The sequence below is a fragment of the Rhinoraja longicauda genome, chromosome 43 (assembly GCF_053455715.1).
Source record: "Rhinoraja longicauda isolate Sanriku21f chromosome 43, sRhiLon1.1, whole genome shotgun sequence".
NCBI lineage: Eukaryota > Metazoa > Chordata > Chondrichthyes > Rajiformes > Arhynchobatidae > Rhinoraja > Rhinoraja longicauda.
Genome location: NC_135995.1, coordinates 1,409,148 through 1,427,632, shown reverse-complemented (window position 1 = coordinate 1,427,632; position 18,485 = coordinate 1,409,148). Strand labels below are relative to the sequence as shown.

Below are 18,485 nucleotides of genomic sequence, written 5' to 3'. Positions count from 1 at the left end.
ATCTGCCTTCCTATTCTTACCACCAAAGTGGATAACCTCACATTTGTCCACATTAAACTGCATCTGCCATGCATCTGCCCACTCACACAACCTGTGCATGTCACCCTGCATCCTCATAGCATCCTTCTCACAGTTCACACTGCCACCCAGCTTTGTGTCATCTGCAAATTTGATAATGTTACTTTTAATCCCTTCATCCAAGTCATGAATGTATATTGTAAATAGCTGCAGTCCCAGCACCGAGCCTTGCGGTATCCCACTAGTCACTGTCTGCCATTCTGAAAGGGACCCATTTATCCCCACTCTTTGCTTTCTGTCTGCCAACCAATTTTCTACCCATGTCAGTACCCTACCCCCAATACCATGTGCTCTAATTTTGCCCACTAATCTCCTATGTGGGACCTCGTCGAAGGCTTTCTGAAAGTCAAGGTACACTACATCCACCGGCTCTCCCTTGTCCATTTTCCCAGTTACATCCTCAAACAATTCCAGAAGATTAGTCAAGCATTACTTCCCCTTCGTAAATCCATGCTGACTCAGAACGATCCTGTTACTGCTACCCAAATGCTCCGCAATTTCGTCTTTTTTATTTGACTCCAGCATCTTCCCCACCACTGATGTCAGACTACCTGGCCTATAATTTCCTATTTTCTCTCTCCCTCCTTTCTTAAAAAGTGGGATAACATTAGCTACCCTCCAATCTACAGGAACTAATCCTGAATCTAAAGAACATTGGAAAATGATCACCATTGCGTCCACGATTTCTAGAGCAACCTCCTTATGTACCCTGGGATGCAGACCATCAGGCCCTGGGGATTTATCAGCCTTCAGTCCCATCAGTCTACCCAACACCATTTCCTGCCTAATGTGAATATCCTTCAGATCCTCTGTCAGCCTAGGATCTCTGACCACTAGAATGTCTGGGAGATTGTTTGTATCTTCTTTAGTGAAGACAGATCCAAAGTACCGGTTCAACTCGTCTGCCATTTCCTTGTTCCCCATAATAAATTCACCTGCTCTGCCTTCAAGGGACCCACATTTTTCTTAACTATTTTTTCCTCTTCACGTACCTAAGGAAGCTTTTACTATAAGAAAATAACTGCAGATGCTGGTACAAATCGAAGGTATTTATTCACAAAGTGCTGGAGTAACGCAGCAGGTCGGGCAGCATCTCGGGAGAGAAGGAATGGGTGACGTTTCGGGTCGAGACCCTTCTTCAGAAGCTTTTACTATCCTCCTTTATATTATTGGCTAGCTTACCTTCGTACCTCATCTTTTCTCCCCGTATTGCCTTTGTAGTTATCTTCTGTTGCTCTTTAAAAGAGTCCCAATCCTCTGGCTTCCCGCTCTTCTTTGCTATGTCATACTTCTCTTTTATTTTTATGCTGTCCTTGACTTCCCTTGTCAGCCATGGGTGCCTCTTACTCCCCTTAGAATCTTTCCGCCTCATTGGGATGAATTGGTCCTGCAACTTCTGCATTATTCCCAGGAATACCTGCCATTGTTGTTCCACCGTCTTCCCTGCTAGGGTCTCCTTCCAGTCAAATCTGGCCAGCTCCTGCCTCATGCCTCTATAATCCCCTTTGCTATACTGTAATATTGACACTTCCGATTTTCCCTTCTCCCTCTTAATTTGTAGATTAAAACTTATCATATTGTGATCACTGCCTCCTAATGGCTCTTTTACCTCGAGTCTCCTTATCAGATCAGGTTCATTACACAACACTAAATCCAGAATTGCCTTCTGCCTAGTAGGCTCCAGTACAAGCTGTTCTAAGAATCCATCTCGGAGGCACTCCACAAACTCCCTTTCCTGGGGTCCAGTACCAACCTGATTTTCCCAGTCTACCTGCATGTTGAAATCTCCCATAACCACCGTAGCATTACATTTGTGACATGCCAATTTTAACTCTTGATTCAACTTGCACCCTATGTCGAGGCTACTGTTTGGGGGCCTGTATGTAACTCCCATTAGGATCTTTTTACCCTTACAATTCCTCAGTTCTATCCATACTGATTCTACATCTCCTGATTCAATGTCACCCATTGCAAGGGACTGAATATCATTCCCTACCAACAGAGCGACCCCACCCCCTCTGCCCACCTGTCAGTCTTTTCGATAGGTCGTATACCCCTGAATATTCAGCTCCCAGTCCTGGTCCTCTGGAGGCCATGTCTCTGTAATTTCCACAACATCATACTTGCCAATGTCTAACTGAGCCTCTAGCTCATCCACTATATTTTTTATACTTCAAATACACTTTAACTTTGGTATTCACCTCCCCTCTCACACCGATCACCATTGGCCCTGACCTTACTCTCTTATCCCATCTTGAACTTTCCTTCCCATTTATTCAAGAGTCTTTTGCAATATTTCCTGTATCAAGATGTGGACTTGTATACATCGGCGAGACCAAACCTAGACTGGGCGATCAGTTTACTGAACACCTTCATGCAGTCTGCCTGAACCTCCTGTTTGCTAAACACTTGAATTCTCCTTCCCATTCCCACACTGACCTTTCTGTCCTAGTTCTCCTCCATTGTCAGAGTGACGTTAAACGCAAATTGGAGGAACAGCATCTCATATTTCGCTTGGGCAGCTTACACCCCAGTGGTATGAATATTGATTTCTCTAACTTCAAGTAACCCCGACATTCCCTGTCTCTCTATCCCTCCCCCACCCAAGTCGCACCAGCTTCTCATTTTCACCCAAACAGATAACAGAGGCCTGCTTCCTTTATTATCGTAACGTTTTTGCATATCTTTCATTCGTTGTTCTTTTTCTCTACATCACCTTCCATATCTCTTGTTTCCCTTTTCCCTAACTAGTCTGAAGAACCGTCTCGACCCAAAATGTCACCCATTCCTTCTCTCCAGAGATGCTGCCTGTCCCGCTGAGTTACTCCAGCATTTTGTGTCTATCAGTTCCTTCCCACACATTTAAAGTTGGCCTGCAGTTCCCCGATTTGTGCAGAATCCTTACGTTTTGGGTCTTGGTTTGACATCCACATTGTGGTCCATGTGATTCTCAGCTCCTTGACATAGTCATCACCGTACCAGACCAGCAACTCGCAGTGAGGAGGAACCGGCTTGCAAGTCCTGTAGTAAATGTTGCCCCAGTGCTGGAAGGCAACAAGGTTCTGTTCCTCCTCCTTTCTGGCACAGTTCACAAATCTGCAACACAACAAGCACAGATAGAAGGTACAACAGTCACTTAAAATTATAAGTGAACACAGAACGTAAAGTATATCAGCAAATTCTGTTGAATGGGAGATGTCCCCAGCCATGGCCCAAATTCAACCTTAAATATTGTACACCCTTTGTCAGCACACTGCTGAAGGAAACTTGAACTTTGTTTCTCTTCCCACAGATGCGGCCTGACCTGAGCAGTATTTCCAGTACTTTGTGTTTTTATGTTTACCTTGTATTACTGTTGTTGTCATTGTATTGTTGATTACTTTCTATTTATCTGCATGTTATTGCGTTAACAGACTTGTTAAGCTGCAGGAAGTTAGAATTTCATTGTGGAACAATTAAACACTGTTGACCCTGGCTGTGTTATTTACAGGGAGGCAAAGACAGAGCAGCTGTGATGCAGCGTGGCGTGAATTGAGTTATTCTTCTCTTGGAATATTGGCTTCACGGAGATACCCCAGATTTTAACATCAAGACCTGATTTTAAACTGTAGCATCAGTCTCCCAGTCACAGATCAAGACATGACAGGCTGAATATTTGATGCAAAGTTTTGCAGCATCAGGTGACATTCCAAGAGCATGAGGCTTGAGATAGGAGTTGTGGGTCATGGAGTGATCCAAGGAGAAAGGCTGGTTTAGGCAAGGAAAGCATCGCCCAGACAGAATGCTGATTCTTTCTGGATTAATGAGTAAAATGGAATATTTCCCTTCCCCGAGTCCCGTATTTCCCATTTACCCCTCTTTTAAACTAAATAGTGGGGGGAGTGGGGGGTGTCAAATGGGATAACCAAAGATGGATTTGAAGGGAAAGAGAGTATAGGAAAAGGTAAGACACCAGAATTAACGGGACAGAAAGCTCACAAAGGGATAGGAGAGAATGGCCAAGTGTAATAGGAATCGGTGTGAAAGGTGAGATGAGTAATGGATTAAAAGTATTATATATGAATGCGCAGTATAAGAAATAATGTGGATGAGCTTGAGGCTCAGTAAGAGATTGGTAGATATGACATTGTGGGGATTAGAGACATGGCCACAGAAGGATCGGGACTGGGAACTGAATATTCAGGGTTTATAGGTCCTATAGAAAGGACAGGCAGGTGGGCAGAGGAGGTGGGGTAACTCTGTTCGTCAGGGATGAAATTCAGGCCCTTGCGAGGGGTGACATAGGGACTGACAATGTAGAGTCACTGTGGATAGAGTTGAGGTAATTGTAACGGTAAGAACACACTAATGGGAGTTATCTGCAGGCCCCCAAACAGTAGCCTGGATGTAGGGTGTAAATTGCAACAGGAGTTAAAACTGGCATGTAACAAATGTAATGCCATTGTGGTTATGGGGGTTTCAATATGCAGGTAGACTGGGTAAATCAGGTTGGTTCTGGACCCCCAAAAAGGGAGTTTGTAGAGTGTCTCCGAGATGGATTCTTAGAGCAGCTTCAACGGAGCCTACCAGAGAGAAGGCAATTCTCGATTTAGTGTTGTCCAATGAACCAGATTTAATAAGGAAATGCGAGGTAAAGGAACCGCTTGGAAGTAGTGACCATAATATGATTAGTTTTAATCTGCAATTTGAGAGGGAGAAGTTTAAATAAGAAGTGTCAGTGTTGCAGTTAAACAAAGGAGACTATGAAGGCATGAGAGAGAAGCTGTCCAACGTCGACTGGAAAAGGATCCATGCAGGAATGTCGGTGGAACAGCAATGGCAGGAATTTCTGGGCATAATCTAGAAGATGCAGGATCATTTCATTCCAAAGAGGAAGAAAGATTCTCGGGGAGTAAGAGGCAACATGGGAAGTTAGGGATGAAATAAAACTAAAAGAAAAGATGTAAAACATAGCAAAGAGTAGCAGGAAGCCAGAGGATTGGGGAACTTTCAAAGGACAACAGAAGGTAACAAAAAGGGCAATACAGGCTGAAAAGATGAAGTACGAGGGGAAGCTGGCCAGGAATATAAAGAAGGAAAGTAAAAGCTTCTTTAGGTATGTTAAGAGAAAAAGATTAGCAAAGACAAACTGTGGGTCCCTTGAAGGCAGAAACGGGTGAAATTATTATGGGTAACAAGGAAATGGCAGAAGTGTTGAACTGGTACTTCGGATCTGTCTTCAATAAGGAAGACAAACAATCTCCCAGATGTACATGAGGACAGAGGATTTGGGAGACAGAGGAACTGAAAGTAATTTGCATTCGACAAGAAATAGTATTGGGTGGACTGATGGGATTGAAAGCTGATAAATCCCCAGTGCCTGGTGGTCTGCAACCCAGGGAACTCAAGGAGGTGGCTCTAGAAATCATGGACGCATTGGTGATCATTTCCCAATGTTCAATAGATTCATGATCAGTTCCTGTGGATTGGAGGATAGCTAATGTTATCCCACTTTTCAAGAAAGGAGCGAGAGAGAAAATGGGGAATTAGAGACCAGTTAGCCTGACATCGGTGGTGGGGAAGATGCTGGAGTCAATTATTAAAGAGGTAATAACGGCACATTTGGATAGCAGTTAAAGGATTGGTCCAAGTCAGCCTGGATTTATGAAAGGGAAATCTTGCTTGACTTGGGAGGAATGACAGAATCAGAAGATGTAGAGTCATTGTGGATAGAACCGAAACATTGTAAGGGTAAAAAGACCCTAATGGGGTTTAACTACAGGCCGCCAAACAGTAGCCTGGGTATAAGGTGCAAGTTGCATCAGGAGTTAAAACTGGTATGTAACAAAGGTTACATTATGGTGGTTATCGGAGATTTCAACATGCAGATAGACTGGGAAAGTCAGGTTGGTACAGTAGCCCAAGAAAATGAGTTAGTAGAGTGCCTCCGAGATGGATTATTAGAGCAACTTGTACTGGAGCCTACCAGGGAGAAAGCAATTCTGAATTTAGTGTTGTGCAATGAACCGGATTTGATAGGGGAACTTAAGGTAAAGGAACCATTAGGAGGCAGTGACCATAATATGATAGGTTTTCATCTGCAATTTGAGAGGGAGAAGGTAAAATTGGAAGTGTCAATATTGCAGTTGAACAAAGTGAATATGGAGGGAGGAGCTGGCCAAAGTTGAGTGGAAAGGGACCCTAATAGGCATGACGGTGGAACAGCGGTGGCATGTATTTCTGTGAATAATCCAGAAGATGCAGGATCATTTCATTCCAAAGAGAAAGAAAGATTCTAAGGGGAATAAGAGGCGACCATGGCTGACAAGGGAAGTCAAGGACAGTATAAAAATAAAAGAGATGTATAACGTTGCAAAGATGAGCGGGAGGCCAGAGGATTAGGAGACTTTTAAAGATCAACAGAAGGTAACTAAAAAGGAAATAAGGCGAGAAAATATAAGTACAAAGGTGAGCTAGCCAAGAATATAAAGGAGGATAGTAAAAACATCTTTAGGTACGCGAAGAGGGAAAAAATAGTTAAGACAAATGTGGATTCCTTGAACACGGTAACAGGTGAATTTATTATGGGGGAACAATGGAAATGGCAGACGAGTTAAACAGGTCCGTTGGTTCTGTCTTCGTTAAAAAAAAACACAAACAATCGCCCAGATATACTAGGGGACAGAGGATCTAGAGCTGAAGGAAATTCACATTAGTCATGAAATGGTGTTGGATAGACTGGTGGGACAGTAGGCTGATAAATCCCCCGGGCCTTAAGGTCTGCATCCCAGGGTACTCAAGGAAGTGGCTCTAGAAATCGTGGACGCATTGGTGATCATTTTCCAATGTTCTATAGATTCTAGATCAGTTCCTGTGAATTGGAGGGTAACTAATGTTATCCCACTTTTTCAGAAAGGAGGGAGAGAGAAAGCAGGGACTTACAGACCAGTTAGCTTGACATTGGTTGTGGGGGAAGATGTTGAAGTCGATTACTAAAGACGTAATAACGGCACATTTGGATAGCAATAACAGGATCGGTCCAAGTCAGCATCGATTTACGAAGGGGAAATCATGCTTGACTAATCTTCTGGAATTTTTCGAGGGTGCACCAAGTAAAATGTTCAAGGGAGAGCCAGTGGATGTAATGTACTTGGACTTTCAGAAAGCCGTTGATGAGGTCCCACACAGGAGATTGGAGGGCAAAATTAGAGCACATGGTATTGGGCGTAGGGTTTTGACATGGATAGAAAATTGGTTGGCAGGCAGGAGACAAAGGGTAGCGATTAATGGGTCCCTTTGGCAGGCGGTGACTAGTGGGGTGCCGCAAGGCTCGATGCTGGGACTTTTACAAGATACATTAATGATTTAGATGAAGGAATTAAAAGTAACACGAGCAAATTTGCAGATCCACACAAATCTGGGTGGCAGTGTGAACTGTGAAGAGGATGCTGTGAAGATGCAGGGTGACTTGGACAGGTTGGGTGAGTGAGCAGATGCATGGCAAATGCAGTATAACGTGGATAAATTTTTTGGGGTTGCGACAAGTAAAATGGATGGAGAGCCATTGGATATGTAGACTTTCAGAAAGCTTTTGATAAGGTTCCACACGGGAGGTTGCTGAGCAAAATTAGAGCACATGGCCTTGGGGTAGGGTATTGACAATTGACAAGGGTTTGAAAAGTCTGGGAGCAGAGCAAGGACGCCCGTTGGCTGAGAAGAAAAGTAAGTGTTAATTGCAGTGGAAAAGGCAGTTTAAAAAGAGCGCCAAGAGGACGCTAGTAGTCAGTTTGAAAAGTCGCCGATTGGTAAATTGGCCATTTAAGTAATTTAGTGACTGATATAAGCAAGGCTTGCACAAGGGGTGCAGCCCTGTTGAGGGAAGTGCCCTGTGAGAAAAGTGCGAGTCTTTGGCTGCGAGTCTCCGGCGAGGAGGCTGAGGTGAGGAGGTTATGCTTGTTTTTTGAGCAGGAATTGTTTTTGACACCGAAGTGATGGCGCACAAGTTGGCGCAGTGTGTTTCCTGCAGGATGTGGGAAGGTAGAGACACTGCTGGAGCTTCTGGAAGCTACACCTGTAAGAACTGTGTCCAGGTGCAGCTCCTGACTGGACGTGTGGCAGAGTTGGAAAAGCAGCTGGTTGACCTCAGGGCCATCCGGGAATGCGAGAGTTTCCTGGACAGGACCTACTGTGAGGCTGTCACGCCAAAGGTCCAGGTCGAGCGAAGGTGGGAGACCGTTTCAGGGGGGAGCGAACGTGGACAACAGGAGACCCCGGGGGCTGTGCCTATTGCAAACAGGTACACCCTATTGGGAACTGTTGGGGCAGAAGACGCTTCCAGTCTGAGCGGCAGTCGCGTTGGCGGTTCTATCCCAGGCAAGGAAACTCGACCGGGGAGACCGAAGTCAGGAAGAGCCATAGTAGTCGGTGACTCCATTGTCCGAGGTACGGACAGGAGATTCTGTGGCGACAGGCGGGAGTCGAGGATGGTTTGTTGCCTCCTGGTGCCAGGGTTCAAGACATCACGGAGCGGCTTCAGAACATCCTTGCGAGGGAAGGTGATCAGCCGGAAGTAGTTGTGCATGTGGGCACAAACGACGTCGGGAGGAAGAGGAAGGAGATACTGCAGCGTGAGTTTAGGGAGTTAGGAAGAAGACTGAGAAGCAGGACGTCGAGGGTGGTTATCTCTGGACTGCTGCCTGTTCCTCGTGCTGGTGAGGGCAGGAACAGAGAGATCGGGGATATGAATGTATGGCTGAGGGGCTGGTGCAGGGGGCAGGGATTTAGATTTCTGGACCACTGGGATCTCTTCTGGGGTAGGGGTGACCTGTACAAAAGGGACGGGTTACACCTTAACAGCAGGGGGACCAACATTCTGGCAGGCAGGTTTGCTAGTGCTACAAGTGTGGCTTTAAACTAAGTAGTGGGGGGGAGGGGTTGACAAATTGGGAATATGAAGATGGAGTTAAAGGGGAAGCGAATACAGGAGAAACTGTAAAGGACTCTCGTATGAATGGGAAGGGAAGTTCTAGAAGGGATATGAGAGTAAGGTCAGGGCCAATGGTGACCGGTGTGAGAGGGGAGGTAAATACCGAAGTTAAAGTGTTGTATTTAAATGCGCGAAGTATAAGAAATAAAGTGGATGAGCTTGAGGCTCAGTTAGACATTGGCAAGTATGATGTTGTGGGAATCACAGAGACATGGCTACAAGAGGCCCCGGGCTGGGAGCTGAATATTCAGGGGTATACAACGTACAGAAAAAACAAGGCAGGTGGGGAGAGGGGGCGGGGTAGCTCTATTGGTGAGGAATGATATTCAATCCCTTGCAAGGAGTGACATAGAATCAGGAGATGTAGAATCTGTATGGATAGAGTGAGGAATTGTAAGGGTAAAAAGACCCTAATAGGAGTCATCTACAGACCCCCAAACAGTAGCCTCGACATAGGGTGCAAGTTGAATCAGGAGCTAAAATTGGCATGTCACAAATGTAATGCTGTGGTGGCCATGGGAGATTTCAACATGCAGGTAGACTGGGAAAATCAGGTTGGTAATGGACCCCAGGAAAGAGAGTTTGTGGAGTGCCTCCGAGATGGATTCTTAGAACAACTTGTACTGGAGCCTACCAGGGAGAAGGCAATTCTGGATTTAGTGTTATGTAATGAACCTGACCTGATAAGGGGACTCGAGGTAAATGAGCCATTAGGAGGCAGTGACCACAATATGATAAGTTCTACTCTACAAATGGAGAGTGAGAAGGGAAATCGGAGGTGTCAGTATTACAGTATAGCAAAGGGGATTACAGAGGCATGAGTTGGCCAAAATTGACTGAAAGGAGGCCCTAGCAGGGAAGACTGTGGAACAGCAATGGCAGGTATTCATCATCATATCATCATATCATCATCATATATATACAGCCGGAAACAGGCCTTTTCGGCCCACCAAGTCCGTGCCGCCCAGTGATCCCCGTACATTAACACTATCCTACACCCACTAGGGACAATTTTTACATTTACCCAGCCAATTAACCTACATACCTGTACGTCTTTGGAGTACAATTATTCCTGGGAATAATGCAGAAGTTGCAGGATCAATTTATCCCAAAGAGGAGGAAAGATTCTAAGGGGAGTAAGAGGCACCCGTGGCTGACAAGGGAAGTCAAGGACAGCATAAAAATAAAAGGGAAGAAGTATAACATAGCAAAGAAGAGTGGGAAGCCAGAGGATTGGGACTCTTTTAAAGAGCAACAGAAGATAACTAAAAAGGCAATACGGGGAGAAAAGATGAGGTACGAGGGTAAACTAGCCAATAATATAAAGGAGGATAGTAAAAGCTTTTTTAGGTATGTGAAGAGGAAAAAAATAGTCAAGGCAAATGTGGGTCCCTTGAAGACAGAAGCAGGGGAATTTATTATGGGGAACAAGGAAATAGCAGAAGAGTTGAACCATTACTTTGGATCTGTCTTCACTGAGGAGGATACAAACAATCTCCCAGATGTTCTAGTGGCCAGAGATCCTAGGGTGACAGAGGAACTGGAGGAAATCCACATTAGGCAGGAAAAAGTTTTGGGTAGACTGATGGGACTCAAGGCTGATAAATCCCCAGGGCCTGATGGTCTGCATCCCAGGGTGCTTAAGGAGGTGGCTCTAGAAATTGTGGACACATTAGTGATTATTTTCCAATGTTCTATAGATTCCGGGTCAGTTCCTGTGGATTGGAGGGTAGCTAATGTTATCCCACTTTTCAAGAAAGGAGGGAGAGAGAAAACAGGAAATTATAGACCAGTTAGTCTGACATCAGTGGTGGGGAAGATGCTGGAGTCAATTATAAAAGACAAAATTGCGGAGCACTTGGATCGCAGTAACAGGATCGTTCCGAGTCAGCATGGATTTACGAAGGGGAAATCATATAACATATAACCATATAACAATTACAGCACGGAAACAGGCCAGTTTGGCCCTTCTAGTCCATGCCGAACACTTTCTCCGACCTAGTCCCATCTACCTGTTCTCAGACCATAACCCTCCAATCCCTTCCCATCCATATACCTATCTAATCGTGCTTGACTAATTTACTGGAATTTTTTGAGGATGTAACTAGGAAAATTGACAGGGGAGAGCCGGTGGATGTGGTGTACCTCGACTTTCAGAAAGCCTTCGACAAGGTCCCACATAGGAGATTGGTGGGCAAAATTAGAGCACATGGTATTGGAGGTAAGGTACTGACATGGATAGAAAGTTGGTTGACAGACAGAAAGCAAAGAGTGGGGATAAATGGGTCCCTTTCAGAATGGCAGGCAGTGACTAGTGGGGTACCGCAAGGCTCGGTGTTGGGACCGCAGCTATTTACAATATACATCAATGACTTGGATGAAGGGATTAAAAGTACCATTAGCAAATTTGCCGATGATACAAAGCTAGGTGGCAGTGTGAACTGTGAGGAAAATGCTATGAGGTTGCAGGGTCACTTGGACAGGTTGTGTGAGTGGGCGGATGCATGGCAGATGCAGTTTAATGTGGATAAGTGTGAGGTTATCCACTTTGGTGGTAAGAATAGGAAGGCAGATTATTATTTGAATGGTGTCAAGTTAGGAAAAGGGGACGTACAAAGTGATCTGGGTGTCTTAGTGCATCAGTCACTGAAAGGAAGCATGCAGGTACAGCAGGCAGTGAAGAAAGCCAATGGAATGTTGATTCCCTGAATGGCGGGACTGTCATATGTTGAAAGACTGGAGCGACTAGGTTTGTATACACTGGAATTTAGAAGGATGAGAGGGGATCTTATCGAAACGTATAAGATTATTAAGGGGTTGGACATGTTAGAGGCAGGAAACATGTTCCCAATGTTGGGGGAGTCCAGAACCAGGGGCCACAGTTTAAGAATAAGGGGTAGGCCATTTAGAACAGAGATGAGGAAAAACTTTTTTAGTCAGAGAGTTGTGAATCTGTGGAATTCTCTGCCTCAGAGGGCAGTGGAGGCTACTTCTCTGAATACATTCAAGAGAGAGCTAGATAGAGCTCTTAAGGATAGAGGAGTCAGGGGGTATGGGGAGAAAGCAGGAACGGGGTACTGATTGAGAATGATCAGCCATGATCACATTGAATGGTGGTGCTGGCTCGAAGGGTCGAATGGCCTACTCCTGCACCTATTGTCTATTGTCTATTACAATACAATACAATACAATACAATATATCTTTATTGTCATTGTACCCAGGGGTACAACGAAATTGGGAATGCGCCTCCCATACGATGCAATAATTTAGGTAATTTAGACAGCAGCAACCCAACGAAACGAACAGTTGTAACAGTTTTGGACAGGGTAAAGTGCAAGTTGATCTATGCGTTGTGGCCATCCGGCTCAGCAGGACCGGTTCATAGCAGCTATGGCCCTGGGGATGAAGCTGTTCCTGAGTCTGGAGGTGCGGGCATAGAAGGCCTTGTATCGTCTGCCCGATGGAAGGAGTTCGAACAGACTGTTGCAGGGGTGTGAAGAGTCTTTGTGGATGCTGGTGGCTTTTCTGAGGCATCGTGTGTTGTAGATGCCCTCCAAGTCTGGTAGCTGTGTTCCGATGGCCCTCTGAGCTCTATGGACTACCCGCTGTAGAGCTTTCCTTTCTGCCTCCGTGCAGCTGAGGTACCACACAGGGATTCCATGCGTTAGGATGCTCTCTATGGTGCAGCGGTAGAAGGTCGTCAGCAGCTGTTGGGGTAGACCAGACTTTTTCAGTGTTCTTAAGTAGAACAGTCTTTGTTGTGCCTTCTTGACCAGCGCAGCAGTGTTATTGGACCATGTTAGGTCCTCCGAAATGTGAGTGCCCAGAAACTTGAAGCTGGACACTCTCTCCACACTGACCCCATTGATAGAGATCGGGGCATATTCCCCGTTATGTGACCTACGGAAGTTGATGATCAGCTCCTTGGTCTTGGTGGTATTTAGGGACATGGATAGAGAATTGGTTGGCAGACAGGAAGCAAAGAGTAGGAATAAACAGGTCATTTTGAGAATGGCAGGCAGTGGCGAGTAGAGTGCCGCAAACTCAGTGCTGGGACCGCAACTATTTACAATATATATTAGTGATTTGGATGATGGAATTAGAAGTAACACTAGCAAGTTTGCACATGACACAAAGCTGGGTGGTAGTGTGAACTGCGAAGAGGATGTTAGGAGGTTGCAGGGTGACTTGGACAGGTTGAGTGAGTGGGCAGATGCATGGCAGATGCAGTATAACATAGATAAAAGTGAGGTTATCCACTTTGATGGCAAAAACAAGGAGGCAGATTATTATCTCAATGGTGTCAGATTAGGTAAAGGGCAATTGCAATGAGACCTGGGTGTCCCTTGCACACCAGATGCTGAAAGTAAGCGTGCAGGTACAGCAGGCAGTGAAGAAAGCTAATGGCATATTGGCCTTCATAACAAGAGGACTTGAGTATAGGAGCAAAGAGGTCTTTCTGCAGTTGTGTAGGGCCCTGGTGAGACCACATCTGAAGAATTGTGTGCAGTTTTGGTCTCCTAATTTGAGGAAGAATGTCCTTGCTATTGAGGCAGTGCAGCATAGGTTCACGAGGTTAATCCCTGAGATGGCGGGACTGCCACATGAGGAAAGATTGGGCTTGTATTCACTGGAGTTCAGAAGGATGAAAGGGGTTTATTCACAAAATGCTGGAGTAACTCAGCAGGTCAGGCAGCATCTCGGGAGAGAAGGAATGGGTGACGTTTCGGGTCGAGACCCTTCTTCAGATGAAAGGAGTTCTGGACAAGCTAGATGCAGGAAAAATGTTCCCAATGTTGGGGGAGTCCAGAACCAGGGACCACAGTCTAAGAATAAAGGGGAGGCCATATAAAACTGAGGTGAGAAGAAACATTTTCACCCAGAGAGTTGTGAATTTGTGGAATTCTCTGACACAGAAGACAGTGGTGGCCAATTCACTGGATGAATTTAAAAGAGAGTTAGATAGTGCTCTAAGGGCTAGTAGAATCAAGGGATATGGGGAGAAGGCAAGCACAGGTTACTGATTGTGGATGATGAGCCATGATCACAGAGAATGGCGGTGCTGGCTGAAAGGGCCAAATGGCCACCTCTTGCACCTATCTTCTATGTTTCTTTCCCCTCACTTGACTGGCTTTTTTCCCCGCCCCACCTCTCTTTTCCAGCTTTATTCCCTTATACTCCATCAGTCTGAAAAAAAGTCCCAACCGAAACGTTGTTTGTTGATTCCCTGCACAGATGCTGCCTGACCCACTGAGTTCCTCTCACACTTTGCTTTCACTCCAAGATTCCAGCATCTGCAGTCTCTTGTGTCTCCTTTTTTAAATAACCCAGTTATTGCTTATTATTATGATCAGCGTTAGTCTTTCCTTACCTCATCCAGTTCGATTTAGATTCATCCTGTGCATCAATGTATTCAGTGTCATTGTTAGCCTTACTGATCTATAAAAAGATACTTGATTAAAAACAAAACACATTGATAAAGAAAACAAAAGTGAAGCTTACAGTTCCCAGTATTATGCCTTCAACTAACTACTACTAAACCTATTTTACTTGATTACACTTTTATATCAGAACACTCCAAAATTCCCGCGAATTAAAACACATGGCAAAGAATCTCTAAGAATATAATAAACATTTTGCACAATTTCAAGGAGCTTTGTCGGGTTGTAATAGGTTCTTTAATTTTGGTAATGTCACTGTGCTAATGATTTCTGATGGTCAGAAATGTTCAATGCATTCTCAAACAAGGAGGTCAGACATCAGGGTGAAAGAGGAGCAGCAGAACAGGAAGGAGATGGAGCACTGATTCAGCTCAGAGATTGGGTGAGGGAGAGGGATGCCAGTCTGAGCAGTAAAGTGAGAATCACTGGAACAGGACAAAGAGCACAGACTCTTCAGTCTTTATTCAAATTGACAACCACATGAAAATGGAAACATGTAATTAAGAATCTAAGTTACAGAAAATATTTTCAGTTAGCTTCAAACTATTTCTTTATTGGTAAGAAACTTGATGACTCTGATTAGAATGCAAAATAATTCAGCTACAAAAAAATTGTAATAAAAATTGATATTCAGGATACCCAGCAAGGCAGGCAGCATTCGTGGAGGATAAAACACAACTCACATTTCAGGATGATGATATTTCATCAACAAATGTTATCAAACCTGCTGAGCATTTTCCATGAACTATTGGAGTCACTTACCACCCATGAATATCCACTGGTAGCTTCTTCTTCACATGAAACCTCTCCTCCATCGGGTCCAAAAGGTACACCCCTGGGAATAACCTTCCCTTAATTCCAGATGCCAAGATCGGCTTTACGAATTTTGGATGTGGCAATGCCGAGACCTTCCGGAAGAGTTAAACGAGCTCTATCTGGGCAATTGGAATCAACAACAGTGTCCTTCATGAAGACTGGTGGGCGATGCACAGGGTATTCGTCAATAAAAAATGTCCCGCAGGCTTCATAAACTAAAACGGAAACTGCAAAATTAAGAACTAATCAGGGTGTTGGCGTTACTGAAAATGCTTGTTGATCCACAAAAGATGTTATCTTATTAAAAGTATTTCAGAATATAATACGACCATGATGTAGATGCTGTGCAGAAGATCTTGGCAAAATTACCTTTTCCAAAATTACTCTCTATGGAAGCATTGAAAATGTGAGAGATTAATAGTGGCCGATTTGTGAAAAATCCGTTCATGATGTTTGTCGGTCACCATGAATATCTTCGGGGTAAGATGCCGCTATTTAATTCAAAATGGCTGCGGTGTTGAACTGTATGGATATTTATAAACATCAAGAGAAAAATCATGACCACGGAATATAATTTTGCATTTAGTAATAACAAGCATGATGTAATGCAGAGAGTATGTTTAATGGTAACAGTGCTGTGGCGCATGGAGTTAACCCCAAGAAAAGTGTTTTGAAGGATAAAAGTAACTTTCTATTATGTGAACTAATGAAGCATTTGTAACAAGGCAGATGAATTAAGACCAGAGACATAGAAAATAGGTGCAGGAGTAAACCACTCGGCCCTTCGAGCAAGCACCACCATTCAATGGCTGATCATCTACAATCAGCACCCCGTTCCTGCCTTCTCCCCATATCCCTTGATTCCGCTAGCCCTAAGAGCTCTATCTAACTCTTTTCAATGCATCCAGTGAATGGTCTCCACTGCCGTCTGAGGCAGAAAATTCCACAAATTCACAACTCTCTGGGTGAAAAAGTTTTTCCTCATCTCTGTTGTAATGGCCTACCCCTTATTCTTAAACTGTGCCCCCTCGTTCTGGACACCCCCAACATCGAGAACATGTTTCCTGCATCTACTGTAGCTTGTCCAATCCCTTAATTTTATATGTTTCTGTATAAGATCCCCTCTCATCCTTCTAAATTCCAGTGAATACAAGCCCAGTCGTTCCATTCTTTCATCATATGACAGTCCCGCCATCCTGGGAATGAACCTCGTGAACCTACGCTGGACTACCTCAATAACAAGAATGTCCTTCCTCAAATTAGGAGACCAAAACTGCACACAATCCTCCAGGTATGGTCTCACCAGGGCCCTGTACAACTGCAGAAAGTCCCTTTTGCTCTGAAACTCCAATCCTCTCGTTATGAATGTCAACATGCCATTAGCTCTCTTCACTGCCTGCTTTACCTGCATACTTACCTTCAGTGACTGATGTAGAAAGATACTCAGGTCTCGTTGCTCTTCCCCTATTCCTAATCTGACACCATTCAGATAATAATCTGCCTTCTTGTTCTTGCCAGCAAAGTGGATAACCTCACATCTATCCACATTATGCAGCATCTGTCATGCATCTGCCCACTCACACACCCGATCCAAGTTACCCTGCATCCTCATAGGATTCTCTTCATAGTTCACATTGCCACCTAGCTTTGTGGCATCTGCAAATTTGCAAATTTTATTTTTAATTCCTTCATCTAAATCATTAATAGAAATTGTAAATAGCTGCGGTCCCAGCCTGGCGAACCAATTTTCTATCCATGTCAATACCTTACCCCCAATACCATTTGCTCTAATTGTGCCCCCTAATCTCCTGTGTGGGACCTTATCAAAGGCTTTCTGAAAGTCCAGATACATTACATCCACTGGCTCTCTCTTATCCATTTTACTTGTTACATCCTGAAAAAAATTCCAGAAGATTAGTCAATAAAGATTTCCCTTTCATGAATCCATGCTGACTTGGACCGATCGTGTTACTGCCATCCAGATACACTGCTATTTCATCTTCAATAATTTATTCCAGCATCTTACCCACCACCGATGTCAGGCTAATTGGTCAATGATTCCCTGTTTTCTCTCTAGGTCCTATCTTAAAACGTGGAATAACATTAGCTATCCTCCAATCCACTGGAACTGATCCAGAATAAAATGATCACCAATGTGATCAGGGCTTTCTCCATCGCTGCTCCCACCCTATGGAACTCACTACCCCAAACCGTTAGAGACTCCCCCACACTCACATTCAAAACATCGCTGAAGTCTCACCTGTTCAGCACTGCCTTCAACCACTGAAGGTCACCTCACCACCTACTGTCTCCTTTCTCTGTTCATTTATTTATTTACTTATTTATCTATTTATTAATTTCCCTATGTTCTCAAAATCTCTGTAAAGCGGCTTTGAGTATATGAAAAGCGCTATATAAATAAAATGTATTATTATTATTATTAATGTGTCATGATTTCTACAGCCACCTCCTTGAGTACCCTGGGATGCAGACCATCAGGCCCTGGGGATTTATCAGCCTTCAGTCCCATCAGTCTACCCAACACCGTGTCCTGACTAATGTGAATTTCCTTCACCCGTTTTTTCCACCTGGTGGGAGCCCTTGACCAGGACACGGCCGAAGAGGTCACGGAGTTCCTCCAGGACCCACCGGCCCACGATAAATATAAAGCCCTTGAGGAGCTGCTGCTCCAAACCTACGGGCTAACCCGAATGGAGCGGGCCGAAAGGCTCCTCCACATGCCAGGCCTCGGTGACCGGCGCCCATTTAGCCTCCTGAAGGAGATGGTCGCGTTGCTCGACGGGCACAGACCGTGCCTGATGTTTGAATACACTTACCTGCACGTGCTGCCGGCCGACATTCGCCTGCAGCTCACAGACGCCTCTTTTGTTGACACCCGGGCCCTCGGCAGGCGCGCGGACGCGCTATGGGCGGCGCGCCGTGATGACGTCAGCGCCCTAACGTCACTCGAGGAGCGCCCGATTTTCTCCGGTCGGGCGGGGGAGCTGTGGAAGGAGTGACAGCTATGCCCCGGAGGCCTGCGAGATTGCCCCCGGTGGCCATCGCGAGTCCTGCACCTGCAAATGCACCTGCAAATGCACCTGCAAATGCACCTGCAAATGCACCTGCAAATGCACCTGGTCAGGATGGGGGAACACACATCTAGCTCCCTCACCCTGAACAT

General features: G+C 44.9%; 1 protein-coding gene across 1 annotated transcript in view; it reads right to left on the bottom strand.

The window, feature by feature from the left end:
• Positions 1-18,485, bottom strand: part of LOC144612132 (uncharacterized) — a 28,669-nt gene that overhangs the window by 6,403 nt on the left and 3,781 nt on the right. The window contains exons 2-3 of the mRNA XM_078431693.1: positions 18,139-18,287; positions 2,984-3,174 (exon numbers count right to left, since the gene is read on the bottom strand). Coding sequence (XP_078287819.1) covers positions 2,984-3,174; positions 18,139-18,287 — 340 coding nt within the window. The remainder of the gene's footprint in view (positions 1-2,983; positions 3,175-18,138; positions 18,288-18,485) is intronic.